This window comes from Onychomys torridus, chromosome 19, assembly GCF_903995425.1.
Source record: "Onychomys torridus chromosome 19, mOncTor1.1, whole genome shotgun sequence".
Lineage (NCBI taxonomy): Eukaryota > Metazoa > Chordata > Mammalia > Rodentia > Cricetidae > Onychomys > Onychomys torridus.
Genome location: NC_050461.1, coordinates 9,782,401 through 9,803,777, shown reverse-complemented (window position 1 = coordinate 9,803,777; position 21,377 = coordinate 9,782,401). Strand labels below are relative to the sequence as shown.

General features: G+C 42.0%; 1 protein-coding gene across 1 annotated transcript; it reads left to right on the top strand.

The window, feature by feature from the left end:
- Positions 1–846: 846 nt before the first annotated feature.
- On the top strand, positions 847–18,901 carry LOC118570661 (adenylate kinase 9-like). The gene is made up of 8 exons (XM_036169328.1): positions 847–874; positions 1,713–1,889; positions 3,769–3,846; positions 7,049–7,252; positions 7,538–7,659; positions 12,921–13,133; positions 15,978–16,238; positions 18,583–18,901. Exons 1-8 carry the CDS (start codon positions 847–849, stop codon positions 18,760–18,762), a joined length of 1,263 nt encoding a protein of 420 aa, XP_036025221.1. The 3' UTR covers positions 18,763–18,901.
- Positions 18,902–21,377: the final 2,476 nt, after the last annotated feature.

The following is a 21,377-nucleotide window of genomic DNA, read 5'->3' as shown; positions in this document are numbered from 1 at the left end:
GTTTGACAATTTTATTCTGTAAAGAGGTTCATAAATTTCATGGGAGTGCCAAAAAGGCCATAGATCCAAAGAGTATCCATTGCTCCACCTCCAGGCACTCCAAAGCTTAGTTCTATAAAACAACTACCATTTTACTGCATGGCTGTTCTGTGCATGGCTGTCCTGTGCATGGGAACTTGGAGTGGGGCACAGTGGGGACAGCTGAGCACTGTGGGGTACAGTGGGGACAGCTGAGCACTTTGGTTCTGGTTGTAAATGATCCACCCTGGAAAAGAGTATTCTAGTTCCAATGAAGTGTTCAGATCCTATAGCTCTGGTCAACATCTTCACCAACTCTGGAGACACCAAGCCAGGACCACTCAGCCAAGCTACTGCTAAATTCCTCACTCACAGAAAGTGATGGTTTAGTGATTATGAATCAGTAGATGATAACACATGGTCAATAGTCAAATACAAATAGTTCAAAGATCTTAAAATGCCTTTTAACCCATTCCTGACCTGTGTGATGCACAGCTCCCCACTGGGATCTTCTGTTTATGTGTTTATTTTATAATGTACCTAATATAGATAAATATAGCATAAATAAGTAGACATAAATTGGAGACATATGATCATTTTTTAATAAGTGATATGTTGAAAGAAAATTCAAGTTCCTTCACAGATTACATCACTTCATCACAAGCTGTCCTAAGAGTCCAAAAACCTTTGTGTGTATTTCCGTAAAACCTTCAACCCTACACAAAGACACTGACTACACTCCAAGTTGTATTCTTGTAAGCTTCGCGCACTGTCTTATTTCAAACCTTGATTTAGATCAAATCCAGGTGCCAGAGAACCACCATCCGAATGTGGCACTTGGAAGAAAACTGGAAAGGTAATGCCCATGAGGACTCATAGAGACAAGCTCACTAAATCTGCCATTCAGCCTTTCACAGGAAGCACCTTGTCTGCACCTTCATACACATGGGTGTCAACCCCATAAATATATGAAGGAAACTGGGAAGATGAGTTCTCTGACAGCATGACCTTGGCCTTCTGAAGAACTTCCATGTCACCAACAAACACATACCATTTGCAATCACACTTTCTAAATTTACAACTAACACAGAAGTTAATGTGCCATATTATTGTTACAATGAGTTATTGTAAATCGACTATTACAGCTATGCTAACCATGTGTCTATATAGGCAGTCTCGTCTGATGCTGCCCAATAGAAACTTAAGTAATGTTAAGTTTTCTAGTAGCTACATGTTTTATCTTGAGTTTTTCATGCTAAAACTTTGAAAGTCATAATCTGTTTTGTGCTTACACATAGCTCAGTGCAGACTAGTTTCAAGTGCTCAGTAGCCATATGTAGCAAGTGACTGCCATAGTAGATTGTACGGATCTAGTCATTTCCTTATTAAGGGGATATTGGGCTGTTTCTAGTCTTTTACTGTTAAGAGTATTTGGGATAGATATAAACATTTCTTCTTTTAAATGAACCATTCCTCGGGTCCTCCAGTAGCACCCTGATAGAATAGCAATCATCTTTCACCACTCTATATTAGCAGAAATAATGCAGTGGTAATTCATCTGTTTCCTCCATTCGACCAGATACAGGAGCGCAGCACTCTGAGGCCTTCATTTCTTCTCTGTGTTTAACACTACCCAACCATCATTTGTTGGCTTTAACAGAACAATAGCTTATTCCTTGTAATTCTTTTTGTAGATGGTGAAGAGGCTGATAATGAAGCTGATGAGGAAGTTGATGGTGAAGATTCTGAAGTCCATGATGCACCTGAAGAATCTGAGACACCTGAGATTCAAGAGAACACCAGAGGGTCGTTGTTACCTGAGGAGTCAGAAGCATTGGAGGTCCCAGAAGCAGAACATGAACCTGAAGCAGGTTAGACATGACTGATGGCCGGTGGGGGGTGGGGAGGCAGGTGTGCTAGTGTGTGTGTGTGTGTGTGTGTGTGTGTGTGTGTGTGTGTGAATGTGTGTGTATAAGTGTTTATGTGTGTGTGAGCATGTGAGGTGGACAGGTGTGTAAGTGTGTGTATATGGGTTTTTGTATGAATGTGTGTGAGTGTGTATGAAAGAATATGTATGGATGTGTGTGTGAATATGTATGATGTGTGTGTGAGAGATTATATGTGTGAGAGTGAGTGTGTATGAGAATGTGTGAGAATGTGTGTGTGAGAGAGTATGTATGAATGTATGTGTGAGTGTGTGACTGTGTGAGCATGTGAATGTGGACAGATGTGTGAGTGTGTGTGGGTATGTGATGGAAGCCAGCCGAGGCTGCAAAGATGAGACCCTAGAGAGAGCTTAGTCCTGGGACTGGCACATGATCTGTAGGACATTTTGCTCCAAAAGCAAGAGTTTATCTTTATGTCATACAATGCCATTTTATATGCCAACAAGAAAGCATCTTACACTCATGCAGACCCAGCAGAATTAGGGAGTTCTTATTGTGTACTCGTACATGCTCAGGTAGTTCCTTAGCATTGGACAAGCTAAGCTTTTTATTTCACTTCTTTATAAATAGGTCTTAGCTGGCTGTGGTGGCGCACACCTTCAATCCCAGAGGCAAGCACATCTCTGTAGGTTCCAGACCAGCCTGGTTTACATGCCTGGTTTCAGGGCAGTCAGGACTACATAGAGTGACCTTTCCTCAAAATAAAAACATATTTGAATTGTACACTATGATAGTTTAGTGTATGTATACAATGTGTAATAATCAAATCTTTAATCTTTAAAGTAATTGTCATCTTAGCATGACTGGTTATCTAGCAGGAAAGTGGCATGAATCAAGATCATGCTGAAGTTCCTTGGTGTTTCTTTATGTTTCTTTGACTACTCACACTTGCTTTCATTTAGTGTGTGTGTGTGTGTGTGTGTGTGTGTGTGTGTGTGTGTACACATGTGCATGTCTATGCTCCAGCTTGTGGGGGTCAGTGGACAACTTTCTGGAGTCTGGTCTATGAACAAAAGTCCTGGGAGGAACTGAACCTTCTGCTGACTAAAGTTTGGCCCAGAAAATCTGGCTCTGGGCATTCAAAGTTGTCTGCACTCACTGTGGTTCTCATCAGTTAACCAGCCTCATGGGTCCAGTTCTTTCCAGGACTTTCCTGACGCCTACCCTGCTCTTAGTATGGATCTCTCTCTCTCTCTCTCTCTCTCTCTCTCTCTCTCTCTCTCTCTCTCTCTCTCTCTCTCTCATTCATATATATATATATATAATACACAGACATGCATATACATAGATATCCCTATCTATCTCTGTTTTCCATCCAGCGGTTGGCATCTGGCAGCTTTGGGAGGGCGCCGTCTTTCAGCCTTCACTCCCATCATTGCAACAGTGTTTCTTAGTTTAGTCTCTGTTCCATTGCTGTGAAAGACACCATGACCAAGGAAATACCTATAAATACATATTTTAACTTCAAGTATGTGCCACAAGCCTCACAGTACTGTTTTTATTTGGGGGTAAAGATTCAGTTTCAGTCTTTTTGGATCGAGGTTCCCAATCATGTGTACTGTCAAGAATTAACAGCACAAGGAATGAGTTAACTTTAGACTACGAACGGGTAAGAGCAGGGTTTGCAAGGATTTTGATCATATTTTTGGGTGATACTTTTATCTATTACATATTAAGACATTTTTGCTGCTGCACTGCAGAGCCAGATGGGAGACGCTCTTGAGGACTAAATCACTCTCTGGTTTGAGAGATATCTTTCTATTCAACTCAGAGCCCTACCCAACTCTCCTTGGCTCTCCCCCAGCTCCCCCTGCAGCTGCTCACCTTTTGGCGCAGGCTCCTTTCCTCCCGTGTCGTCACTGGCGCATCGGTCGGGCTGGCGGTGAGCTCTGAAGCCTTCTTCACAGCTTGTTTGTTTTCACCCCAGGATTTTTCTAGCAGGTTTTCAGGCCTTCTGTAATCTTGTAACTGTCCAAGCTCCACTTCCTAAATTCTAAGAACTTTAATAAAAAGTTTAAATTGAAGGGATTGGTGCTGGAGAGATGGCTCGGCAGTTAAGAGCACTTGCTGCTCTGGCAGAGGACCTAGGTTCGATTCTTAGCACCCACACAGCAGCTCACAACTCATTGCCCATAACTCCAATTCCAGGGGATTCAACAACCTCTTCTAGCCTCCAGCTCGATGACAGATATGTAGACAAAATACTAACATGCATAAAAATTTAAACAAATCTCTTAAAAGAAACAAGTTTAATTTGGAGGCATTGCTTGCAAACCTTAGCACCCACAGGACGCCCCCGTCACGTCAGCGTCTCCTGGGCTTTGACGCCTGGCTCTGCATGCTGATTTGGTTCCTAGCTCTATCTTCTTCACCCTCTGTTGTCCTGTGCAGTGGTTTAGAGAAAGAAATGATGCATTTCCCCAACCCCCATCCACATATGAATTTCAAGTCTTATTGCCATAGAAGGGCTTTGTGCTGCTTTCAAAAACACAGAAAACCTTCAAAGTCCAAAGGTTAAACAGGCATCTCACAACTCCCCAAGTGGATTCTCATATTGTCTCAGTGCTCTTCTACTGGTCATGCTATAGAGTGTTTTTATTTATTGAGCAATTTATAATTACAGACGTCCTGGGTTTGTCGTTTTTCTGCTTGTGCTCTGATAAAGTTCAAATACTACAGATCCTGTCGAAAGAGTACTAAAGTGTTAACTTAGGAGATAATATTATGCTATAATTGTGTGTGTATATGTGTGATATACGTTCATATGTATATATAATCTATGCAGAATGTATATCTTAGAATTGGGAGCAGACTTGGGGACTGTGGGGTGAAAAGATATGTAATTGGTGTGCATGTCTGTAGCATGAATTTTAGGGGTCTTATTAATGGAAATAAACCTGGGGGTTGGAGATTTAGCTCAGTGGTACAGTGCTTGCTTAGCAAGTGCAAGGCCCTGGGTTTGGTCCTCAGCTCTGAAAAAAGAAAAGAAAAGGAAAGAAACCTGGAGCCAGGTATTGGGGTGAATGCTAGAAGATCAGAGAAGCAGAACAAGCCTCATCTTCCTCACCTCTCCAATTCCTCAGCTGATCCTGTTTCCTCAGCCTCTGAGTCCTCATCCAGAATAATTCTCAGCTGAACTGTTCCTCAAAAGCCTAAAAGCTTAACCAGGCCAAAAGCTTCTAGTTTCTGGTCTTCACACCTTATAAACCTTTCTGCCATCACTTCCTGGGATTAAAGGCTCTTGTTACCATGCCTGTGTGGCTTTGAACTCACAGAGATCCAGATGGATCTCTGCCTCTGGAATGCTAGGATTAAAGGTGTGTGTGTCACCATTTTCTAGCCACTATATCTAGTGGCTGTTCTGTTCTCTGACCCCAGATAAGTTTATTAGGGTGCATGATATTTTGGGGAGCACAATATCACCACACATGTCTAAAGCCATCCAGGCTGGATATGTGTGTGAAGGGTGTCTCGTGTCATGTAAAAAAGATGCTTTACAGCCTGCCCTTTGAAGGTGAAGTAGCTGGGACTCTCTTTGGTTCCTCCATCCCCACTCCTACACTGCTGCTCTTGCCACTTTATACCCATAGGGATGTTTTAGTGAGAAAGTAAAAGGGCTGTCAGGCATTAGATCTGATGCACAATATAGTGGGATTTAAAAAACAGTTACCAACCAGGATGTTATGTGCCATGTGTCGACTATTATTTTGGTTGATGTGTTGGGGGGAGAGTGTACATGCATGTGATGCATGCACATGGTGCATGGGTGCACCTACCCCTGTGCATGCACATGTGACAGGGGAAGGAGGGCTTTGGGTGTCTTCCTCTATCACTCTTCTCCTTATTGCCTCAAGTCAGGGTCTGGCACTGAACCAGAAGCCCACCATTTTGGCTAGACTGGCTGTCCCATGAGCTCTTGGAACCCACCTGCCTCAGCTTCTCAAGCACACATAATCATGCCCATGGCCACTAGGGATTCAAACTCAGGTCCTCACGCTTGCAGAACAAACATTCTTCCCCACTGAGACTACCATTCCAGCCCTTCACTGTCCTTTTGCATATTTTAAATTTTCACTTTTCTGCCTTGTGCTCTATTTTTATGCCATCCTTTAAAAAAATACATGTTTTCAATTAGGCATATCATCTGTAATTTAAAGTAAGTTTTGAAATTTTCTTTGTGCCAAAACTTTCCTATGGAATAACATTTGAAAATTCAAGCACTAACTGAGATCTCTTTCTTAAGTCCCTGAGGCTCCGGAGGACACTGGAGTAGATGCAGGAGTTCGAAAGGAATCCAAAGAGGTCCTGGGACCTGAAGAGCCGTCTGAAACAGGTTAGCTAACAAGTTCCCATTGTAAGAGTGCTGCTCTAACAGATCAGACCTTAATTTGGGTCAGTCTCTGCTTACTTCCTCCCTATGCTGTGAAGAGACACCACGACAATTCTTATAAAAGAAAACACTTCACTGGGCTGGCTCACAGTTTCAGAGGTTTAGTCCATTATCATCATGGCAGGACATGGTGGCATGCAGCCAGATAGAGACTTCTACATTTCGATCTGCAGTCCACAAGAAGTAAACTGTCTACCACACTGACCATAGCTTGAGCAAAGGAGACCTCAGAGCCCATCCCACAGTGACACACTTCCTCCATCCAGGCCACACCCACTCCCACAAAGCCACACTCCTAATAGTGCTGCTCCCTTTGGGGGCCATTTTCTTTCACACCGTCACGCCAGTCAATATGAATTATATTTATTTATGTCAATCCATTAAAATTATAACTACTCTGTTAATAATGCTGTTTCATCTAATTTATTTTACACTTTGCATCAACAACTAAAGTGTCCATATAAAACTCACTCATCACCCATATAATTTGAATTTTATTAATAGGTAATTATTCATCTAGCAGCACATAAAATATGATTAGAATATGAGTTTATAAATATATATTAATGTTCAGAATGCTGCATTTCCTTCTTTGAAGGTTACAAACGCATGATGAAGTGTAGATTCCTTTGTAGTCTGACTGGAGGCAGGCTTTTCAAAGCCTCTTTTTTTCTCTCTTTGCACTTGTATTCAGAAGCTGTACTGCCGGAGTTCCCAGAAGACGCTTACCCCAACGTTCCCGAGATGGAGCCACTGAAGGAGGAGCTGAATAATTACCTTCTCATGTGGAAACATCTGGAGCAGATGATTACAGAAAATTTGATTCAAATCTTAACACTGGACATTTCCAACAAGACACCAAAGGAACTGCTTCAGAAAGTGGTGGAGACGATGGAAAGTAAGACTGAGGCAGCGTTTGTGGGAAAGCAGACAGAGGCACTGACAGCAGTGTAGCTCACGCAAGCCTGCTGGGGGGGGGGGGGGCTTCTCTAAAACCTCCGGGACATCTGAGGGGAACACTGAATAGTGCAGGCACCGGGTCACCGTCACTGGTCACGCTGAGTGGCTCTCACAGGGAGAACTGAGAGAGCAATAATAACAATTCGTTTTTCTAACCTTTGACAATTATAATAGACTAATAACTTTTTGTTCTAAAACCTCTTTTCCTTTTTGGAAACAACAGAGCCTTTTCAGTATGCTGCATGGGAGCTAAATGCGGAAGACTACGATGAAGAAGCAGAAGACTACCAGGCTGAGGTAGAGATCGATGAGGAGCAGGAGGAGGAGGAAGAGGAGGAGGAGGAGGTATGGCTGGTTCTGCACTGCGCAATCTTTGAGAAATGTGTGCAGAGTAGTAATGAGCACTTCTGGACTTCTCCACCGCCAGGCGGACAAATAGGCGTCTCCAACTTTTTACTCTCTGTTTATTTTAGTTGAGCCCAGAGCCTTATGCATGCGGGGTAAGTGCTCACTCAGCCACTGAGCTGGATCCCCACCCCATCCTCATCTTTGTAAATGGAAAATTTCTCCTTTGCCACAGCTTCACTAGACTCTCCAAAATGCCAGGGCTGCTTAATGTGAAAAAAAGAAACCCATAGAAACATAAAGAGAAAATCTTTTTACTTTTTTCTATAGAAAAAAATATGAGAATATTAAGAATATAAGTATTTTATAAAGCTAATTAATGTAAGTAGATATATGAAAGACACCTTTGGAGTATCTGGAAGATTGTCCACATGATAATAATGTACAGTGCTCACCAGGATTAACCCATATTCAGACACCAACATCTTTGGCACCAGAATGATAATAACTATTATCATTTGATAATCCCCAAGTTAGGTATATAACAAGAAAACAGGACATTGTTCTTTCAATATGAGTTTTTACAAATAAAAATATAATTTACTAAGTTAAATACATTAAAGAAACCTGCACCTGTAATTAACTTATTATTGCCTAATTTAACCCCAAAGATAGAGAAGTATGCAAGTGTGTAACAACAAATGATTGACAGTGGATTCTGTCAACAGCTCCCGGTACTTGGATGTTACCGTGGCCAAAGGATGAGGGATTTGCCCTGCTCATAGGCAGCCTCTCTGCATCTCACTTCTCTGCAGTGTTTCTGGCATTCTTCCATGCTCCCTCTCCTTCCTTGTGTCTCTACAGCAATTCTCAAGCTGTCTGTACTACTGGAAACTTGTATGTTTATGTCTAGTATCCTTTAATCCTCCAGTGTAAAATCTCCCAAGTTCCTGAGCACTTGGTAAGGTGCGGGCAGGGCTCAGGCTTCAGAGATGGGAAATAATTAGACCTAAAATAAATGTGCTTTGCTCCAACTACCATAACAACAAGAGCCAAAAACACGAAACTATATCCAAGAACAAACTCAGAAGTATTGATGGTATTACAACATAAACTTTGGCATCCACTCAAGGCTTGCCAGATCTGCTAAGAAAATAAGATTCACAATGAAAAGAAAAGAATCGCCAACTCAAACTACTCTAGAACTGACAAATACATCAGCAATGGCTGAAAAGGCCATTGAAACGGCTGTTCTTGCTGTGTCCTGTCACTTCCTAAAAAAGCAGGTGGCAAAGATAAAGAGGATGTGATGGACATACAATGTGAGCTGTATGGTTTGAAAAGCAGAAAATACGAGGTGAAGCATGTGGTGATGGAGTAATGGTATTCTAGACACTTCAGGAAAGGAAGGTTAAGACACAGAAACCATCTGAAAGAGAACAGCCTGAGTGGACCTGTGGGACGTTTTGAGCAGTCTGCTGTGCATATATTCGGAGTCCACAAAAGTGTGTCTTGGGAAGGGAGGAAATGATTTTTGAAGAAACAATATCCATACTTCTTCAGTATTTGGAACAGTTTAAAAACTCTCAGATCCAAGAAGGTCGGTGAGTCCAAAGTTCAAGACACAGGAAGGAAAGAGCACCAAGCATGTCTATTCAAGGAGAACACGGGCATGCCACATCCACAAGAACCATGATCAGGAAGACAGCGTGTTTCTCACAGAAACCAGGGCAAGCCAAAAAGGGGATGAGGCAACAGCCTCAACTGAAGAGCAAGAAGCAGAATTGTATGCCTGGTAACACTTATCTTCAAAAATGAAGACAAAGAGCTTTTCAGACATACAGCAGCTGAAAGAAACAAAACACAGACAGCATCCCTGGTGCATGTCGCCAAATGATTCAGGAAGAAATAAAACTGATTCTACATGAACTCTTCCAGAAAACTGAAGAGGAGGGGAAATTTCCAATTCGACCTATGACACCTGTGTTATTCTGATACCTAAAACCAAACACAGCAAAAGAAAGAGAAGAATAAGGAACAGCTGATCTCTCCTGAACATTGATATGCAAACTCTTAAGAAAAGTTAACAAAGTTTTTCAAAACTGTATCAAAATAACAATCATTCTATCCAAGCAGAGTTTGTCCAGAAAGTCTTGGTTTAACATTTGGACAACACTCAATATAACTCATCATACTGACAGGTTGAAGGTAAAATCTAAGTGACTATCTCAGTTGATATAGAAGCAGCATTTGGCAAAATCCATCGTCTATTGATGATTTTAGAAAACAAAGTATATATACTTATAAATAGCTTTAAAAATCAGTACAGAGGGGCATATGAGCCCATAGCTGACGAGTGATTGACAGGTGATGGTTGCTATGGGAAGGAGAATCAGTTTTCATCAAGGGTGTGGTTCCTGGTAGGTTAATCATGTTTCAGTGAGTGGCCTGTCACTTGTGTGTCTATGAGCAATGCTACCTGGAATCAGTGGGTCATTAAAAAACGTCATCAAGTTGGGAGAGGGGCTGGTCCAGTGGGAGGGAAGAAAGGAGAGGGGGCAAGATGATTGAAATACATTGTATGCATATATGAAATTATATATGTATGTATATATAAAGGGAACTTTCTCAGCTTGATAAAAGACATCTATCAAAAAAATCTGTAAGTAACAGCTAACATACTTTAGAAAGCTGAATGCTTTCCCCCCAATCAGCACAGAGTGAGAATGTTCGCTCTTGCCTCTGTGTTTCTTCTTGGTCTTTGCTGCTTTTGATCTGTCTCCTTGTCTGATATAAAGCCCCATGGACCCCCCCTGAAACCCAGAAGTGATTTCACAGTTCTTCAAAACACAAAGTGCTTTGGGTGTGTCAGGAACGCTGCGCCTTACCAGCCAGCTACCTGAACACCCACCACGTGCTAGGCAGCCCTGTTCTCCATTGGTGGCTGTGAATGAGTGAAGTACAGCTCCAGGAGTTAAAATGTGATCTAAAACTGTGTAAAGCAACAGCTACACACTTTCTTACTGTGTTAACCAGGGAATAGAACTATAGAATGCCTGCGTGTGTATGTGTGTGTGTGTGTGTGTGTGTGTGCGCGCGCGTGTGCATGTGCGTGTGCGTGTGTGTGTGCGCGTGTGTGTGTGTGTGTGCGCGTGTGCATGTGCGTGTGTGTGTGTGTGTGCGCGTGTGCGTGTGCGTGTGCGTGTGCGTGTGTGTGTGTGTGTGTGTGTGTGTGTCTCGAGGAGTTTAGCAGCAGGCAGGCATGGCTCTAGAGAAGCAGCTGAGAGCTCACATCTTGATCCACAAACAGGAAGCAAAGAGAATTAAGTTGAAATCTCAAATCCTACCCTGAGTGACATACTTTCTCCAGCAAGGTCACATATCCTGGTTTTCCCCCCAAAAAACAGCTTAGGGATCAAATAATCAAATATCCAAACTTATAAGGAACCACCATAGGAGATAAGTTAAGAAATCAATAATGAAACTATAAATCATGGGGGCACTAGTGAGATGCTCGGCAGTTAAGAGCACTTGTTCTTGCAGAGGAAGGACCTGGGTTTGATTCCCAGCACCCATGTGGTGCCTTACAACCCTCCGTAACCACAATTCCAGGGAACACATCGCCTTCTTCGGATCTCTGTGTAGGTATAGTGGACTTAAGCACACACAAGCAAAACACGTGAAATAAATAAATATAAAAATAAACTAAATATGAACAATCATTGTTAAATCACAACCAAAAACATCTCTGTAGTATAGCAAGTGTCCTTACTTGAGAATGTTTTAGAACATTTCTGAATCTCAAATAACTCATGCTCAGGCGTGGCATGTATTTATATGAAAGTTAACTTTCACCTGAGGTCCAAGCATGCCTGAGGAACCTGGGTTCTTATTTTTCTCATTAAGTCCAGCAACCCTACATTAAGTCTATTTACTGAAAACCCAGAAAGACTGAAAAAAAAACTAAGCGTGCAATGAAAGATCATGAATATAAGCATGACAGAATAACCCAAAAGAAATGAGATAAGTGAGATGGGAAAATAAAATAAAAGCAGCAGATGAAAAACAAAAAGTCGGCTCCCTGACTAGAGCAGGGAGGCGGATGGACTTCTGGCAGGTGGAATCAGTAAAATGCAAAGGCAAGGTGTAACATTTTAAACAAAATGAATGAGTGTCCAGATCCTTGAGGGACTCAAATTATAGGCACTTCTTCATTATAACAGGCTTGAGCATCTAAAAAGGGTTTACGCAAGTTTTTATTTTTCTTTCTGAAATTGACTTAGGAATAAAGAGGGGAAACTTTACTTGTGAAAGTTAAAAATCATAAATAAGTAACAGAAGAGGTTTATAGGCTGTTTTTAATATATATATATATATATATATATATATATATATATTTAGATACATTGATAAGACAATTCTTCTATTGCCTAAAATCTTCCGCATCATAGACAAGAACCAGTAATGCTCAGGGTTTTTTTGTTTTTGTTTTTGTTTTTTCTGAAACAAGGTCTCTGGGTTGCCTGGAACTCACTATATAGATCAAGCTGGCCTTGAACTCACAGAGATCAACATATTGGTCTCATTTTTGCAGCAGGACAGAAAAGTGTTGTGGTTTCTTCTTTCGTGAACATAAGCATACTGAAGAATAAATAACAAATATCCCATTTCTCATTTCAAAACTGCTGCATATGTGATTAAATGCATGGCTAGCTTTTATATATGCAGAGCATTTAGCAGAGTCTGAGGGAGTGCTCATGGGAACTGGTAAGAATGTATGCACACTGGTGGGGGGAAAATGAAAGGGAAATTTCACTCCTGATACACTGATGTGTTTAAACATTTTATAGCAAGTAAGGATTTAATGTCTTCCTATTGCTTTAACTAATTTCCAAAAAATCCTTCATTGTCATGAGTAAGATGTGACCCTGACTCAGGTTCCATTCCTTGAGAATGGTTTCCTACCAGAAACTGACCTCATAGCCAGGTCCTCGATTCTCTGTGTCTTTAGAGGGTGGAGCACACCTTAAATCTCAGTGCTACATTATTTTTTATGAAAATGAAAAATGTATGAACTAAATTTAAAGCAACATGAGCAACTTGGTTTTAATCCATTAACTAACACAAGGATGGCCTTGTGGGCTGTCTTATTAGAGTTGGTTTTCCTGTAGACGACGATCTAGTCCTCAAAGTGAATTGCCTCTAAATTCCTCTTTGATACTGCTTCAAAATGTCTTCTCTGAACTGAACAATATTTCTAGGGTGAAGAAAAGATTAAAGAAAAAAGGAGGCACTTAGGAGACACGAAACACTTCTGCCCAGTGGTTCTCAAAGAGAACTTCATTCTACAGCCAGGCAACACGGAAGAGGCCGTTAAGTACCGAGAAAAGATATACTACTTTTCAACTGCTGAGGCCAAGGAGAAGTTTTTGGAGCATCCTGAGGACTATGTGGCCCAGAACGAACCATTAAAGGTGAGAACAATATTCATATGCTGGTGGTTGCTCCCAGGTTCTCCCCTCAGTGTGCTCAACAGTGAAGTCTCTAATCTCATTAAAAGCCAACCACAACCACAATCACAACCACAACCACAACCACAACAATACAACATAGTGATAGTGTCTAGGTTTAAAAATAAATAGCTTTTTGCAATATGGCATAAAATAATGATCTGTTTTGACTTTTATAGTCATGTCTATGTCAACCCAGCACTTAGCTTGTGTCTTTTTACCTGGTCCTTAAAGTCATAGATAAGGGGCTGGAGAGATGACTCAGGAGTCAAGAGCACATGTTGCTCTCTCAGAGGACCCGGGTTCAGTTCCCAGAAACTGTATGGCAGCTCATGTAGTAGGAATTTTAAAGGTACTTGTTAATAAAACTCAAACCTGAGGCCAGTTATTGGGGTGAATGCTAGAAGATCAGAGACACAGAACAAGCCACAGTTTCTTCACCTCGCCAGTTCCTCAGCTGGTTTTGTTTCCTCAGACTGGAAGCTTCTGAGTCCTCATCCCAATGGTTCTCAGCTGGACTGTGTTGCTCCAAAGCCTGAACACTTCTCCAGCCAAATGCTTTACTCAGTACATGCTTTTCTCTCCTCTAATTCCTGGTCCTCATGCCTTATATACTTTTTCTCTTTCTGCCCCCACTCCTTGGGATTAAAGGTTGGGTTTCTGGGATTAAAGGCGTGGGTCACCATGCTTAGCTGTTTCTAAAGTGGCCTTGAACTCAGAGATCCACCTGACTCTGCCTCCCAAGTGCTGGGATTAAAGGTGTGTACCACCACCGCCCAACTTCTGTTATGGCTTACTCTTCCTATTTTCTAGCCACCATTTTTGGCTTTGTTCTAGTGGCTGTCTGTTCTCTGCCCCCAGATATGTTTATTTCGGGGAACACACAATATTTCAGGGAACACAATACCCACCACAAGCTCACAACCATCTGTAACAGCTTACAATCAGTGTGTAGCATGTGTATCCCCACACCCAGTCCATCACCTCGTTTTCCACAAATTCACCCAGACAGGACCCAGAAACTCTGAAGGCTTTTTCTCAGTTCTTCTATGACACATAAAATGCTTTGGGATTGCAAGGAACATGGTTGCGCTAAAACTTGCCCCCAAGTCTTTCTAGTATGTTGTATTTGGTACACAGTGCACATTTACCATGAAGTCCCTGAGATCTTAGAGCTTCTGTAGCATTTTCTACCTGTTGTGTTGTTGTTGTTGCTGCTGCTGCTCTTGTTTGAGGCAAGGTCTCTTCTATCCCAGGATGGCCTTTGAATTCTCTACTCAGCCAAAGATGGCCGCCGCCGCCGCCACATCCCAAGTATTGGGATTACCAGTGTGCACCCACCACAGCTGGTTCATGCTGTCCTGGGAACTGAAGCTTTCTAGGGCAAGCACTCTGTCAACTGAGCCACATCGCAGGCCTCTTCTGAGTCTCTGAACTCCCAACATCTCAGTCACTGCAACAAATAGCTTCTGAAGCTATGCTCGATGCGTGTGCTTCTCCACGCCCTTTGTACCTCTGTCTTAGAAACGCCTCCTCTCTGCTGAGGCACAGACCACCCAAATGCACCGCCATCTTCCCCACGGCTGCTGTCATTGCCAGTTTTATAGCCATTTCCCCACAGTCCCAGGAGCCTTGGCTGCTGCTTCACTCCAACTGTCACCATGGTTCTTGACCCCTTCAACATACACAGGATGATCACATTACCCTGAAAAAGCCGCCTTTGGGCTTCTTCAGTTTCAGTGTGGACATCACAGGGATTAGTGGCAAGGTCTTTGGAGTTTCTTTACAAATGGGCCTTTCCTTTGGTAAAGAGATTCTTTTTAATCATAGTAAGAAAAAGTCTTTCTGTTTCTTATTAACATTAAAATAATTTTTAAGTGAAGCTACTTTTTGTTAAGTGCCTTTTGGCATACATTTTAGGAAAATCCGATGGCTGTTCTTGCACCATTAAAGCCATTTTTGGTACAATGAATTCTGTTCATTGGTATCCTTATGCCTAAATACAATTTTTGAATTTGTAAACTAAAAATTCCTGTCCATGGGAGGCTGGAGATAAGGCAAGCAATTAAGAACACATACTGGTTTTGCAGAGGACCTGAGTTTGGCTCACATGTTGGGTGGCTCACAACCACTATAACTCCAGCTGTAGGGGATCCAACCCTCTTCTGAACTCCTTGGGTAGACACACAAACACACACACACACACACACACACACACACACACACACACACACACTCACACACACACCTAAAAGTAGACTCTAAAAAAACAAAAGAATTCCTGGGGCTGGAGAGATGGTTCATCCATTTAAGAGCACTGGTTGCTCTTCCAGAGAAACCCTGGTTCAATTCCCAGCACCTACATGGTGGCTCACAACTGTCTGTAACTCCAGTTCCTGGGGATCCACTACCCTCTCCTGACCTCTTTGGGCACCAGGCACACACATGGTACACATGCAGGCAAAACACTCATACACATAAAACAAAATTTAAATACCACTTTAAAAAAAAAAAGACTTCCTTTCTCTTCTTTCTTTCTTCCTTCCTTCCTTCCTTCCTTCCTTCCTTCTTTCTTTCTTTCTTTCTTTCTTTCTTTCTTTCTTTCTTTCTTTCTTTCTTTTTCTTTTTTGGTGGGGAAGGAGAGGTTGTTTTGTTTTGCTTTGCTTCACTTTGTTTTGTAAGACAAGGTCTTCCATGCAGCTCTGGCCTCCTGAGTGGCTGGCATTGCAGGTGTGAACTGCCTCCAGGCTGATTACTCAAGCGTCTTTTCCTTTCCTCTGTCCCACCCTGTGCCCCCTTCTGTGGCAGGCTCCTCCAATCAGGATGTGTCTTCTGGGTCCCCGCGGCTCTGGCAAAACTACGTGCGCAAGAAAGCTGGCCGAAAACTTTGGCGTTTTTCACATTCAATTTGATGAGTTTCTCCAAGAAAAACTGCTGCTCAAGGCTGAAAGGAAATTCGGACCAGAGTTTGAGGACGATTCCGATGAGGAGCAAGCCACAAAGCAAGAACTGGAGGAGCTCGCGGTTCAGGCGAACGTGAAGATAGAAGAAGAAAGTACAAAGAAGCCGGTGAGAGGGCGATGCCCCGGGGACGCTGTGTTTGCGGCACAAGCTGGTCGGTAGCAGGCGGGTCAGGGCAAAGCCCCGGCTGCAGCAGCCAAGGCAGGCTAGACTCGGTCACCATCCCAGGACGCCAGCTAGAGTTACGGTGGAAAGAGAAAGAGGAGATTCAGTGTGCAGAGACAGAAGGGTCCGGTGACCCCAAGTTCATCTTTGGGGTACCGACACATGTGGTCTAAGCAGTCCTGGCCAAGGTGTGATCTGGTCATCCATGTCTCAGCTTTGTTTCTGCAAGAGTCCTTATTGTTTGAAGGGAGCCATTGGGGGTCTGTTCCAAGGTGACTGCGGATTTAGGACAATGACGTTCAGGGATCTCTGGGGAGTCTAGAACAGGAAATTTGTGTGTGCTTTCGTCTTGAAGGGATTAAATATCACATTTCTAGGTAGAGCCTCCCTGAGTGAGGAGAGAGGGGAGTGATAAAATGACCCAGGCGCCAGGCTCAGTCCTTCTCATTAACCTGAGAGCCCAAGTAAGAAGTCAGCTCCTTTCCTTGAAAAGCAACATCTATGTTATGCAATCACAGTAACTTCAGCCTGAGGAGACCTGAGGAGAGCCACCATAAATGTCCCCCCTCAGTGGGACAGATAAACCCGCCTCTCGCCTAGCATATGAAATACTGAGTCTTCTGTGATTGACCAAAGTCAGGAAAGTGAAGCCCTCACTGAGTGGTTGTATAGCGTTTATTTGGGATTTTTGGTCTGGTGAGTCTGAACTACAGTAGAAGCCTTCCCACCATTGTGCCTTTTCCCCCTGTCAAATAGTGGTTTTTTGTTTTGTTTTGTTTTGTTTTGTTTTGTTTTTTAAGTGTTCTGTTGCCAATGGAGATTTTGAAATATTAATCTCTGGTGAGGCCTAATAGAAAACTATATATATATATATATATATATATATATATATATATATATATATATATATATATATATATATATATTAAATGCTCTATTAACCACTTCTGATATAATGAGGCTGTTTTCCTCTCGAATGAGCCCCACAAGTGATCTCAGACACAATTATACAAAACAAAAACTCGGACAGTGACTCACAGTATCCCAATGGGTAACAAGGCAGGCCCTCAGACACACCTGTATTTGCATCGTCAGAGAGAAAATAGTAGTCAATAAACTTAATGATACTGACCCAGGTTTCCCTGCTTTCCTGTGGGCGATCAGTTGATGCTGATTTTTATTGTTGTTTTTCTGTTTCCTGAATTGTTTGGTGTCTCAGGAGGCACACGAGGGGGTTTACTTTAGATAATAAAATGACAGCTCTGCTTCCTGGCAAGTGGGCATCTATCAGACCGTACTCATTTTCAGTGTTTGGTGGTGGAAGTGCCCAGCAAAACCAGCTCCATCCCGGAACCTGGGGAATGGCTCCATGTCAGGAGCACTTGATGCTCTTGCAGAGGACCCGGATCTGAGCATCAGCATCCTCATGGTAGCCCAGAGCCATCTGTAACTCCAGTCCCAGGGCATCCAATGCCCTCTTCTGGCCTCTATGAGCACCGGGCACACATGGCACACAGGCACATGAAATATAAATAAATATTTTTTAAAGGTTCATTCATTCCAGAATTGACTAATATGTTTTTATTATCCATTTGAGGGTCACCTTCAGAGAAAGATGGCCTGAGTTCCTCACCCCAATATTTTCTCTTGGTTATAGTGATGCTATACGCTCCTTCTAGAATGTGCTTCAGGTAACCATCTGGTTGGCCCATCCTCTAATCAGGATCTGGCTTAAGGAGATATAACTATCTCCTTATAGGATAGATGGCAAAAAATCAGTTAAGCTTTACAGATGTGTGATGTGAATCAAGCAAATTTTTGGCACAAAAAGAAAAATGCATTATGACCATAGCATCATATGTGAAAATATCATGTTGTCGTAGTGACTTCTCTTAGCTGTATTAGGTTTTTGGGGTTTGTTTTTGTTTTGTTTTTTAGTTTTTTGAGACAGAGAGTTTCTCTGTATAGCTTTGCGCCTTTCCTGGAACTCACTCTGTAGCCCAGGCTGGCCTCAAACTCACAGAGATCCACCTGGCTCTGCCTCCCGAGTGCTGGGATTAAAGGCGTGCGCCACCACCACCCGGCTTAGGGTTTTGTTTTTGTTTTGTTTTGTTTTTTTAATCACATTATAGATCAGTACACAGAACTCAAGTTTTACAATGTTTTCAAGTAACTATCAAAAGTAACTTCAGAGAAAAATACAGATATCATTCTACTTAGTGTTGTAAAACAGTATTGCTTATCAATGTGAGGCTTTAGACTCCTTATACTGTCATTTTGCTTTTAGATTCTAGATGTGCAGTTCACAGAAGAGGAAGAGGCAATCAAGCTGAGTCTAATGGAGAACGAGGCCCTGCCTTCGGAGATTCTAGACCCCATCCTTTCTGAGTGGTGGCTTAAAGAACCAATACGGTGCCTCCATACACTGGGTTCTGTTTCTTACTGGGTTTCTTTACTTTGTTCTTAATGGTCAAACGATAGTCCAATTCGCACCTACAAATTTGCTCTTATTCATCCATGTAAACCACACATTAAAACCTCTGTGGAGCTTTTGATGAACACTGACCCACCCCAAAACTATTAAATCAGAATCTGCTGAAGTGTGAGTCCAGGGTCCGGGCACTGGCACTTTTTAGGGTCCCCGGGTGATTCTAGTGCACAGCTGTAGTTGAGAAGGATTTTCTAAGCCCACATCCCTCATGGTGTGTTGGACTCTTCCCCCTGTACCCTTGTGATGACAGTTCCAACCACTGGGGAGCTGTCCACACTTAGCCCATTAACAAATGCCTGCAATAGTGCTGGCCCACACAGAGCAAATCTTTAGACCCCTGGAGTTGAAAACTTTCTTCCCTTTTCTCGCTGGGATATTCTGCCTTGATATCCACCAAAAGAACATGAAATGACATTTGTAATATTGTTCATAGCACAAACACATTTGCAACTTGCTACATGCCAAGTACTGGTCAACTGTATTTTATTTGAATCAACTTAATCTGTATATGAAAATTAATCATGTTTTCACAGTAACTTATCTTAGCTGTATTAGTTAGTTTTAGTATTTAATCATATTAAAAATTGGTGCATAGAATGGGATAGGAATTTGCATTATCTCAATGTGAAATACAGAGATGTTAGATAAATACTTCCATGCTCCTCTGGGCACATTTGTATCTACTGCCTATCTGAAATGAGGATTGAGTTATCAAGTTTTTAAAAATTTTTTTTTTTGTTTTTCAAGACAGGGTTTCTCTCTGTAGCTTTGCACCTTTCCTGAAACTCACTCTGTAGGCCAGGCTGGCCTCAAACTCACAGAGATCTGCTTGGTTCTGACTCCTGAGTGCTGGGGTTAAAGGTGTATGCCACCACCGCCCAGCCTTAAAATATTCTTATTCCCTAAATTAGATGAATAGTTGTGGGAAACGTGGGCAAATAACCCACAGCTTTATAGTCACGAGTTGCTCTTCATTATCTTAGCTTCTCACAGCACACCACACATTAAGATATCTATGTAAAGAAATAGGAAAAGAAACAAAACCAAAACACAACAATTTTTAAATTAAAAAGTAAAAATGTCTGGAGCAGTGACTCAACAATTAAGAGCACCAGGACCCTAGTTCGAGTCCCAGCACCCACACAACAGTTCACAACCATCGGCACCTCTAGTTCCAGGGGATCCGATGCCCTCTGCCTAGCCTCTGTGCACACCAGACACATACGTAGTACATATACACACATGCAGATAAAATGCACATACACAGAAAATAAAAATAAATATTTTTTAAAATTTAAAATAATAAGTAAAAAAAAAAAATATATATATATATATATATATATGTGTGTGTGTCTCTATAGAGATATAGAGACATGAATTCAATTTAATGTAAAAAGTCACACTGTAAAATCTAAATATTGAGTACTATACAACCATCACATTTTAGTATGATAAAGATTTACAATGGCATGTGATATTATTATATCATAATAAACTTTAAAAGATGCAGAAAAGTATCATACTATGGCATAGCTGGGCAGATAAAGAACTGACTAGGAAGAAATACAACAAAGGAATAATATCTGGGGTACAGGAGTGGATAATTTGCTGTTTTATGGTTTTTCTCCTCTACTTTCCAATTTTTCAATTGCATTGCTTTTACAAGTGAGGAAAAAGGTTGGCTTCTTTTCCATTTTTTTCAGTCTACTAGATTAATCCTGGAGAGCTCCTGAGGGCTAAAGGTAGGGGATGACAGAAATGGACAGGTGATGGCGCCAGGCCTTGGCTCACCGACAGCAGTGGTGGGGGAGGTAGAGAGGAACAACATCAGTGTGTCTTGTACCCTCGGCACCAAGTGCTGCTGAATCCAGGGAAGAGTGGGTTGGAGCGATAAGGGCGACGGGATTTTTGACAGTATAATACACAGATCCTTCCTGAAGGACTTATTGAAAAAACGAAGTGGGGCTTTGAAACTCCTGCATTAAAGCTCAGAAGAGAGTTTGAATAGTAGAAGTGAGGACTTGGAAGCCCTTGTCCTAAGTGGCACCAGGTCACCAGGCAAGAAACGTGCTCCTCACAGAAGAGACTAGACAGAAGGCAGCACTGAAGAAGACACCCAGCACAGCCAATGGGGGGAAATTTTCCTACTTAACAGGAGAGGAGAAGTAACATTTGAGAATTAACCTTGAAGACTGAAACCGTCAGATGTTTATGAAAATCTCATTTTATTGAGAAGAAAACATGTAAGTGTGTGTAAATATAGTAAGTTTTTTGTTTTGTTTTGTTTTGTTTTTGGATAAATAAGATCAACAAGCTTACCCAAAGGCAGATCAATATTGACCTCTCAACAAGAATGTGAAAACAAGTCCTGAAGGCTGCTTTATAAGTACTTTATTGGAATGAGTTGGCTTTCCAGTTATTCTCATGGCCCTAAAAGTTCTGTTGCCCGAGGCAGAGTATGCACATGAGTAATTGTTATTGGTTACAAAGAGACCCTGGAGGAGGTTCAGCACTGCCTCATGGCAGGAAGTGTCCTGAGACCCAGCCAAGCAGGCTCTTTAAAGGCAACATATTCCTTAGGCTAGGCACTT

Bases quoted from the DNA above. Each gene is read 5' to 3' on its own strand.
- LOC118570661 (XM_036169328.1), top strand. From the start codon at position 847: ATGTGGCACTTGGAAGAAAACTGGAAAG. The intron at 875-1,712 runs GTAATGCCCATG...TTCTTTTTGTAG, and splicing joins CTTGGAAGAAAACTGGAAAG to ATGGTGAAGAGGCTGATAAT. The intron at 3,847-7,048 runs GTGAGCTCTGAA...ACTTGTATTCAG, and splicing joins GCGCATCGGTCGGGCTGGCG to AAGCTGTACTGCCGGAGTTC.